An 11,249-nucleotide genomic window follows, 5' to 3' on the forward strand; every position below is an offset into this window, starting at 1 on the left:
CAGCTGTCTGGCTTCCGTGCCAGTGGCACGTAAATAGCACCATTTGAGCATCGCCTTACTGACACATGAAAAGACATTTGAGCGAGGTCGTTGCCAGTTCCACTGGACTGGCTCCTGTGCAGGTGGCACGTAAAATATACACCATTTTGAACATGGCCATTGCCAGTACCGCCTGATTGGCCTTCGTGCCAGTGGCATGTAAAAGCACCCACTACACTCTCGGAGTGGTTAGCGTTAGGAAGGCATCAAGCTGTAGAAACTCTGCCAAATCAGATTGGAGCTTGGTGTAGCCATCTGGTTCGCCAGTCCTCAGTCAAATCGTCCAACCCATGCTAGCATGGAAAGCGGACGTTAAATGATGATGATGATGATCACACACACACAAATATATATGCCTATATATATGAGGATAAGTCAAAATTTATACACACTCTTGTTTCTGTAATTTGTTAAAACAAAAACAAGGGTTGAACAATTACATCATTTTTCAACATAGTCTCCTTGCTTTTTGATGCACTTCTTCCAGCAGTCTATAGGCTTGCTTATTCCATCAGAGAAGCTTTTTGGCTGGTCACACAGCCATTTATGCAGTGCTTCCTGTTCTTTTTTATCCATAGCAAATCAACAACCTCATAATGAATGTTTTGAGCAGTCTAAAGAAGTAATAGTCAGAATGGGCAAGATCTTGAGTGTATGCAGATGTTCCAGCAACTCAAAACACAATTTTTCAATGGTGTGGGTGGCCTTATGTGATTATGGCTTGTCGTGCAACAATAAAACTTGATTTGATAATAGATCTCAACATTTGATGCAAATTGCTGGTCTCAGTTTGTTGGCCAGCATTTCACTGTAGCCTACATTGGTAATGTTCCAGTTTAAGTCCTTTTGCATCCCCAAAAATGGTTGCATCACTTTTTCTGTGACAAGTTGAGTCTTGAATTTCTTTTCCACTGATGATTTCTGGTGTGTCCACTCCATCCTCTGCCCTTTGGGTTCTGGCTCAAAGTGATGAACCCAGGTCTCATCTCGTGTGACTATTCTCTCCAAAAAAGCTTCACCTTCATCATTGTAGTGATTAAGTAAGCATTGACAGATCTTTACACAATTGCACTTCTGAGCTTCAGTAAGCTCTTTGGCACCCATCTCACACTGACTTTTCAGAAGCAAAGCTTGTTGTTGATAATTTATGATGCAGAACCATTCTAATTTGCAAAGGACATGCTTTCTCATCGACTATCACTTGTTGGTTTGCCAGAACCATTTCTCAAGCTTGTTGAATCTTCACATCAGTAATGGAAGTTGATGGGCATTTTGTTCTTTCATGCTTCATGCATGTCTGGCCACTTTTTAAACTTTTTGATCCACTTATACACACTTCTTCACAGTAGAGAACTCTCCTCATATTGTAGTGAAAACCTGCAATGAATTTCAGCCCCTGACATACCTTCAGACCAGGAAAATCAGATCACTGGTGTATGTTCTTCCTTGGTGTACCCTGCCAGTGGAGTGGCCATGTTTACTTTGTAACACAAGAAAGAAAACTGGAGCAGTCAAAGTTAAACCTTGGTTATGTAATCTCAAGAGTACCACCTGGTATGGTCATGTGATGTGTATGGATGAAGACAGCTGCATAAAAAATTGCCAATTACTAAATATGAAGAAAACTTGTGGAAGATGGAGGCTCAGAAGGTGTAGTACAAAGTACTGAAGACCAATCTCGAGTTGTTGAGCTTCATAGAGATGACAAAAAACCAAGATGAGTGGCATTCACCATGCTTGATAAGACCCATCCATCTCAGCCAAAATTATATTCTAAAAGAATATCATTAATATCTATGCATACTTCTCACACCCACTCTGTACCTGTCAAGCCCTCCTCATGACTCATTTTTGTAACACCCATCCCTCCTTCATCCTTCTAACTATGGCAGAGCAGAATTTCACATATTCCATTACCCCTTTTGTGCTACCAGTTTTCTCCTCTCCTTGAACCAATTCATGTGTGTGTGTGTGTTGTGTATGAGACTGAAGACAGGTCTAGACAGTTGGTAAAGGCATCCAGCGTGAAACAGTACATTTTAATAATGAAAGCTTTGTTCAAGAAATATATGCACAATCACTACCTCAGTCAGGAACTATGAGAAATGGATTGTCACAACAGTAGCCAAGTGAGAAAACTGCAAATTACATTAGGAAATTATTAGAAAAATGCAAGTCCTATTGCAATGCAGCATAAGGTGAAGACTGTGTTGAATGGAAAAGAGACTAATTCCCAAGAATTCACTAACGCCTGAACTTTATATGAATGCTAAATCCGAAACTTTTATGTGTTGCTTGCACACAAGAAATACCATTTTCTAGTACTGGTCTAAACTCACTTGAGATGGTCACCATTAGAAATCTCTCTATTATCATCATTAACCTCTCTCTCTTTTCATTATCTTCCATTCCTTTATTTCCTCCTTTCTTTCTTTTCCTTCTTTCATTCAGCAATTTTTATAGTTTTCGTTTTACTTTCTTGTTTCCTTGTATTCTTTCTTCCCTTCTTTCTTTAATTACATAATTAGGCTATTTGATTAAATTTTATACCAGGAGGCATAACTCTTCGGTCTTAAATATTGAATTATTGCCCTTGCACTAGATTCTTTTTTTTTATAGTTTTATATGTACTTTATTGAAATGCATAAAGATAACAAAAAGTACACCTCACTTCCTCAATTCATTTTGCAAGTGCCATTCTATATTCAAATTGGTACGTCCATTTGATATTGCTGAAAATCTATTAGTTATGCAATCTTCTTACAATTGCTAAACATATACAACTATGTATTCATATATGTGCGTGTGTGTGTGTGTGTATCGAAGGTGAGATTACTCACTGCATACACCTCCACCCAACAAAGAAGCTCATCGCCTTTGTCAAATTTGATGAGAAAGTGTTTGTTGCCATGTCTAGCACCTCAGGCCTACTTGCATTAGCAAACGTCTGGGAGCTAAAAGTGTACATTGGGAAACTGCTGAAGTTGCCAGAAACCACTGCTTCAACATCACTAAAGTTGGATGTGATGTTGGTCTCTGAAGCATCCGAGCAGGTGGTTCTCTTGAAACTCTCCATTCCCTGAGGACCACATTGAAGAAGCTAACAAGTGCAAGAGGAGGAAATATACTGAGCTAGTGGAATTATGCCAGAGCAATGGCAGGTAAATGTGTGATCCCATTGAAGTGGGATGCAAAAGTTTGTAGGCTAGTCCTTACAAAGATAGTTTGTAATGTTTGGCATTACAGAGACCAGAAGGCTATCAGGTTGTCTGTAGAGGCAGCAGAAGCTGCTTCAAGGTGGCTTTCGATTTGTTGTGAGCCCTGGAAGGGACAGTGTTAACTGGAGACAAGCTGGAACTTGATCAACCTTGGCTGAGACATCTAGGTGAAGATGTCTCATGTTGAAAGACCCAAAACACCTAATGACCCCAGGAAACATTACTGATGATGTGTCCAGGTGTATCACAGGATGATATATGGAAAGAGTATATTTATATATATATGTGTGTGTGTGTGTGTTTGTGTTTATGTATTTATTTTGCAAGTGCAAGATTCTTGATGTGAAATTGTGTATTGAAACAGATATTATATTTAGTGATGGTGATTTTGCAAATAAGCACATCACTATTTAGTTGATTTTTACTTTAGATTTATTATTATTATTATTATTATTATTATTAGTTTATTTGTCCAGAGTTCTTTTATCACTCATTTTGTAACAACTTCAATGACTATCTTTTTTTTGTTTCCTCTTCTCTCTGATCTTGTCCTATCTAATCTATCTTGTCTTTCTCCTGTTTATTCCATCTTGTATCTCTATCTGCTCATGTGTTTGCATCTATTATTTTGTAGGTGTAGGTTTATCTTGAGTGTATGTAAATGGATTTATATATTACACTGTTTGTATCCACATCTCTTTTTTCATTCCTGTTCTGTCTTCAGTTATGTGGAGTGGGTGAGTGTTATCACTCCATTCACATCTACTGTTGAGGCTTGGACTATTTCCCATTATGTGTGTGGCCTCCATACTTTTTCTGAGTATTATGTTTGTTCCATGTCAAGATCTTAACATCTATGTTATCTATGGAGCCCCCATATTCTAGTTTAGCATGTATTCATATATGTGTGTGTGTGTGTGTATCGAAGGTGAGATTACTCACTGCATACACCTCCACCCAACAAAGAAGCTCATCGCCTTTGTCAAATTTGATGAGAACGTGTTTGTTGCCATGTCTAGCACCTCAGGCCTACTTGCATTAGCAAAAGTCTGGGAGCTAAAAGTGTACATTGGGAAACTGCTGAAGTTGCCAGAAACCACTGCTTCAACATCACAGCACTGCCCCTCTGTATGCCTTGTACTATAGACTGCATTCCTAGTTTTGCAGTTTGTTTGTGGGATTAACTCCACACACTACACAGTTCCTATCCATACAGGGGATTCTTTCAAATGGGTATGTTCTACAGATCAGGGATTTTATGGGAGCTTCTAGCCCTTCAACTACTTTAATCTGTAGATTCAGTTTGCCTAGGGTTTTTTTTTTTTAAATGATACACTAGTTTGCCTCCAAGAGCAGCATCAACAAACATGATGCTTGGTATTTTTGGCTGTGATGCCATAAGTTGGCCTTACCTATCATCCTCTTAGTTCTTTCTATGATTTACTCCTGTATAGTGGGCAGATCCCCTTTGTGTCATTCTCTTTGATAGTCTTGAACTTTGTTCCTTGTAGACCCTGATATTATTTTTTCTGTACCCAGAGAACTGCATGAAGTGGATGAAGTGTTGTATGTGTCTCTCTAATTCCATTGGGTCACAACACCATGAAACTCCATGTCACTCTCACTGATCATTTCCATGCATTTCCCCACAGCAAAATTAACATCAATGAAATACTGCCTATTACGCAACATGTCAGGTCTCAGGAACATCTTGATTATGAGGTGTATGATCATAAAGAAGAAGTAGGAGATTCTGTAGTTGCTAGTAATGTTAGCTCTGCTGACTGGTCCGGTTGGGGGTCCTGCCACTGGATCAGTGGTTATTTTATGATCCTTACGGAGTCCATACAGCACTGGAATGTCATTATTCACAGCTTGGAAATTGTTAGCCATGCATTTCTTTTGGTCCTAGGATGTTTGACTATATCATCATGTGCTTGTTTCTTTTGTGTTAGTGATGTGGAGTAGAACAGACATGATACTCAGACTGATTACAGAGATCATACACGTAGTAAAATTTGACTGATTACAGAGGTCATTCGCATAATAGAAAATAGACCGAGCCTCAACAGAAAACATGAATGGAATAATAACACCCACTTATAAGACACAGGTTCAAACAGTGTAATATATAAACCCACAAACACACACATATACAAACACATACACAGATATGATGGGTTTCTTTCTGTTTCCATCTACAAAATCCACACGCAAGGTTTTGTTCAGCTTAGGGCTATAGTAGAAAACACTTGTCCAAGGTGCCATACAATGGGAATAAACCTGAAACCACATGGTTGTAAAACAAATTTTTTGCCACAATATCCGACACCCACTCTTATATAGATGACATAACCCTTCATTCTTCTCTAATCGTGCATCATCTACATGCAACAAGACACAACTTACTAAATCTACTTTGTCTCTCTGTCTATGTCTCTTTTCTGTCACTACAGTAATGGCCTTTACTCCTCAGAACTTGCTGGTCTTGTATTTCTACCACTCAGGCACACATTGTATGTCCACTTATCAGTACCTTTGGTGGGACCAACCACTCTTTTCCTTGCTTCTTGTTGCATGAATCACTGTGCTTTCCTGCAACAGTTTAAATGAAATAATAATGGCATCAGTCTTGAAGGCCCTACATGGTCAAAGGTTCTGTCCCTTCCTCCAGACTTTGCAAGGGGAAAGGTTAAAGTTTGTGAGATTGTATGCCTAATCCAGAGAGAGTGGTGTTCTCCAGTTTGATAATAGAAATTTGTCAAGTTCTTTCATTTAGTGAAAATCTTGGATCTAGAATTCAGTATGTCAGTGGAATTCTTAGATTTATAAAGGATATAAATTCTTTCTACTCTACAAAGCCTGCACTTCCGTGACCCATTAACATTATGGTATGAATCACTCTAAGATTCACCATTGATGGCTTTTACAGGATGCTTGCTGAATTAGTTGTTTTCTTCTTGTTTATGTGCTGGTGGTTGGCATATCTTTTTATTTTTGTTTTGTTAAAGTTACTTTCACATATGCCAGTATGCTTTTCCTTTTGAGTTTTTATTATTTTGTAAAACTGAAGTGACCTCAGCTTCATATACCACTGAGCTAACCATGCATGCTTGGTTGAGTGGGCAAGTGTCTGGGTCTCTAAAGTTACATTTTGGAAAAAACACCTGGTGTGCCTTATGTATGATAATGTTTTTCATGCTTGAGAAGACTTATCCATGTATCGAGAATTGAGGCTCTGTCAAGCCTTCCTCAACAACTCATCTTTTAACACCTACTCTTCCATCAGTCTTCTATATCCCTCACTTACCCCTCTGTGTCCAACTCCTTCCCTATCTCTAATCATCTGTCACACTTTTCACTCAGTGCACCTACACATCCATCTTTTCTGCTTTTTTATCTTGTCTCATATTCACCTTGTACATGGACCTCACATCTCTCTCTCTCTCTCTCTCTCTCTCTCTCTCTCAGTGAGCAACTCATGTATTCACTTCAGCAACACATCTGTTCTCCTTGACCCTCTGTCATAATTTCTTATCCCTCCATTCAATAACCAACTCAGTTGAGGGGTCTAATCTTGCAGGTACTTGGCAACCTCACCAATGCTGATGCCACATAAAAGACACCCAATACACTCTTTTAAATAGTTGTCATTAAGAAGGGCATTCAGCTGTAGAAACCATGGCAAAGCAAACTTAGTAACTGATGCAACCCTTTGGTTTGTCTGTTCTTGTTGAACCATCCAACTCATGCTACACGGGAAAAGGGTCAGCAAATGATGGCCCATGTTTCACTGCTGTGTAGCATGGCAGTTTGCACACATGCATCATACAGTCTACCTTTCATCCTGAGTGAGAGGCCCTTAGTTGCCAGCAGAGGTAGGAGCTCCCTGAACTTTGCCCAGGCTATTCTTATTCTGGCCACTATACTCTCAGAGCAACCACCCCTTCTACAGACTTGATCGCCTAAGTAGCAGAAGCTATCAACTACTTCTAGTTTTTCCCCCTGGCATGTGATGGAATCTATTTTCTGTACATCTTCAGTGTTTATCGCCCCTGTGCATCTGCCACATACAAAAACTATCTTCCTGGTTAACCTTCCTTTGATATTGCTGCACCTTTTGTGTCCATAGCTTACATCGGCTACATCGTATGGAGCCATCTACCTGGAGGAGTTTGTGACTTGTTAGCCTTCGTACTTACTAAGACTTTGGTTTTTACTTGGTTGACCCTAAGGTCCTTCAATTCTAGACCTTGCTTCCACATCCTAAACTTCGTCTCTTGTTCTGGCAATGACTCAGCTATTAGAGCAAGGTCATCAACATGGAGGAGCTCCCAGGGGAAGCCTGTTTTGAATTCCTCTGTTATTGCCTGGAGGACTATGATGAATAAGAGGTGGCTGACGACTGATCCTTGGTGAAGCCCTACTTTTACCTGGAATTCTTCACTATACTCATTGCCAACCCTCACCTTACTGACAGCATCCCTGTACAAGGCTTGTACAGCTCTTACCAACCACTCATCTGGGGACCCTGTCAAAGGCTTTCTCCAAGTCAACAAAAGCCAAGTACAGAGGCTTATCTTTGGCTAGATATTTCTCCTGCAGTTGCCTTATCAGAAATATAGCATCAGTGGTGCTTCTGCCTGGCACAAAACTAAACTGTGTCTCATCTAGACTAACTTTCACCATAATTAGTTGGGCTGTGGCCCTCTCTGTACCTTTCATCATCTGATCCAATAATTTGATACCCCTGTAGTTATTTCTATCTAAAGCATCACCTTTACCTTTGTAGGAGTTGACTATGGTGCTGCTACACTAGTTATTGGGTATGACTCCTTCATGAACTACCTGGTTTACAATACAGGTGACTAGACCATAACCCACACAACCCAATGTTTTAAACATCTCAGTGGTGATTCCTGATGGGCCAGGTGCTTTCCCTGTCTTCATATCCTTAATTGCTTTATCTGCCAGTGTACTGTTGATTCAAGTAACTGATCCCTCAATTGGATCAACCCTTGGCAGACTCTCCTCTTCCCATTCATTCTCCACATTCAGCAGTCTTTTATAATGGCATCTCCAAGCCACTTTCTTTGCAGAATCATTAAACGCAAGGGCACCATCATCCATGCAGACACATTTCTCTCCTATGACATCATGGTTTTCTACCTTATAATATTAAACATTAACAAATTATATCCATTACCTCAAGACTAATAACATTTCCTTCGAAATTACCTGGTTTGTTATTAGGACTGGAAGACCTTACCAAGGTAGCCACATTCATGCAATCTGTGCAGTAGGGAATCTCTAGAAATATTACAGTAGAACCAAAAGTTTCTCCTAAACAGACAGTGTGATGCAATTACATTCTGTAGACATTCTTTTTTTAAATGTTTATTTTTTACCATACATCAAAATTCTCCAATCCTCTTAGATAACTATTACCTATATTTTAACTTTACAATCTCATCTTAGCTTATATATCTTTCTTCACCTGTTTTACTTATAAATTAGGCCTAATTAGAGTTATAACATACCTTTGTACTTATGATACCTTAAATGTTTAAAATTGTCGTTAAATAACATTCATGTTTTTGCCTCTCCCTATACTTTTCCTATTATACCTTTTCTTTTTAGTTTTCATCTTTTCTTTGTTCTTCCAATTCTTTTTTTTTCTCTTAATCTTCTTTGTTTAACTTTTCGCATACATTTGCCATGTATGGTCTACACATGTGGGTGCTTATACTATATTTAGGTGCCTAAGGGTCATCTACCCCTCACTTGAGAGGTAGAATGGGATGCCTAAATTGTCTCTTTTCTTTTAATAAACTTTGCAAAATATTTTGCCTTTAAGATACTTTCTTTAAGATACTTTATGTCATGTCTTGAATGGTCTGATACTTTCTAAATGATTATACTCCTTTCATCTTTTCTTTTCTTCCCCTTTTTTCTTAACCTTTCTACTCTCTCTCTCCTTTTCATGCATCTCAACCTTTTACTATCACCATTTTCACTTTATCATTGCTAACCACCTCCCCTTTCTTCTACTTTTGTTTATTGATGTTTCTATACAGACTTAATAATGGATGAAGTTATAGCTATGTGGTTAAGAAATTCACTTCACAACTACATGGTTCAATCCCACTTTGCTACTCCTTGGGAAACTTCTACCATAATCTCAGGTTAATCAAGACCTTGTTAGTGAAATAGATGAAAATTGTTTGCCTGTCCAATGGACTATCCCTGTTCTTTAGTGATAGGTTTAGCCTTCCACCTTTTTTTACATTGCCACCTTTTTTTACATTGTATACATTCAGAACAGATCTCTGATCTGAGTACATTTTCTTCCCATCATTTACAGAAGCTTTGAAAATAGTTTGGGGCACTATCCTTCCTCCTCTGACTAAACCGTTAAAATAAAAAAGAAAAAAACTACAGTTAAACATTGGGAAGTACTTCTTTATTCTGCACTTGATAAGCTAGAGAACTAAGCATCTCTCTCTCTGTTTTCAATTAGCAACACTGAAATAAATATTGTCAATTAAGAGTGTTTCTTACAGCAATAGTATCATATTGACTAAAAGTACATTTTCACTACCAGCAGCAATAAAGCCAAGAGTACCAACAGTAATATCTCCAACTGCAAAAACCCATCAATGGCACTAATGATATGATTCTGAATGTTCATCTTTATGGATAAAAACATTAAAAAAATATTTATGTCTATATATATTAGATATTTTTCATTAATAAAGATGAAGCTAATAGTCCTAAAAATATTACAATCTTAGTAACAAATCATCTGAAATAATTTAGACATCTAAAAACTGATAATAAAAACATCATCTCATAACAGTTGTACTGAAACAAAAATAGACAATAAGGTCATGTTGACTATCAGCAGTATCGTCACCTATAATCTCAACAATAATTCAATAATACACTTTTACTTTTCCTGAGCAAATGACACTAGAATTTTGATTTTCCCCTTTTCAAGACATCTCTACTTAAGTCTATATATTGAGAGCAACCATCTTGAGTGCCAAGACCATAAGATCCACGGTTTAACAACGCTGAAAGCAAATGATTTCTAGAAATCAGAGGTCTAAGTGTTCCACTGAAACCAATATGTTTATGAAGACCAAAGTATGTTTACTTCTGAAGGTCTGCATACTTTCATTGGCAACTCTCAATCTATACCTCCTGGGGATATTACCACGTGAGTGTATTAACTACTTTCATTCTATCATTTAGTTAAACCTTCCTCTGTAATTTTATTGGTCATTCATCAATATCTTTTACATAATAATCCTTATTACCACCATCATCATCATCATCACTTTCATTTCATCACTAATGTTAGCTTTAGGCAACTACTTCTCATAGAAAATTGAGAATAAAGCAAACAGTTATTTCAGTGATGTTCTTAGTAATCTGAAGACTTGCTCCCTACATTATATCACTTTAATGCCAATGGTTAAAATTTCATCAAGATGTTGCAGTGGTGAAATCATAGCAAAAATAAATGAGTAGATTTTTTTTTTTGCCTAGCAGTTGTTTCACCTAGATCTTTAAAATACACCATACATCATTCTGCAGAATTCACATCATTTTGCATCATGCTTAAACAGCAAAAACCTTTTTTGTTGTTTGCTGCATGTTATTTTTTTCTTTTGCTTTTTTTCTTTTCTTTTATCTTTTACTGTGTATATGTATATGTTTGTGGCTTTTCTTTTCTCTTTGTGTGTTTGTGTGCATATATTTCTACTAGTGGTAGAATAATTTGTGGTTTGTCTTGGCTACTTTAACCCTTCCTACTAATGTTGCTTCATTTAGAGAATTGACAATGACGACCCGTCACAGCCAACGCTATCTTCGGGAGCTGTGAGTACAACAAACCTGTTACTATTAATCGTTTCACCGATTGACACAGCACTACATTATTGTTATGCTCACACTTTTATTTCTTTACTTATATATATAATCACA

The 11,249-nt window shown here is 37.8% G+C and overlaps 1 protein-coding gene across 1 annotated transcript in view; it reads left to right on the top strand.

Annotated features, from left to right (window-relative positions):
- LOC106872359 (muscle calcium channel subunit alpha-1-like) overlaps nucleotides 1-11,249 on the top strand; it is a 434,563-nt gene that overhangs the window by 317,471 nt on the left and 105,843 nt on the right. The window contains 1 exon segment of the mRNA XM_052966564.1: nucleotides 11,097-11,144. Within this exon segment, the coding sequence (XP_052822524.1) occupies nucleotides 11,097-11,144 (48 nt within the window).

This window comes from Octopus bimaculoides, chromosome 3 (assembly GCF_001194135.2).
Source record: "Octopus bimaculoides isolate UCB-OBI-ISO-001 chromosome 3, ASM119413v2, whole genome shotgun sequence".
In the NCBI taxonomy this organism is placed as follows: domain Eukaryota; kingdom Metazoa; phylum Mollusca; class Cephalopoda; order Octopoda; family Octopodidae; genus Octopus; species Octopus bimaculoides.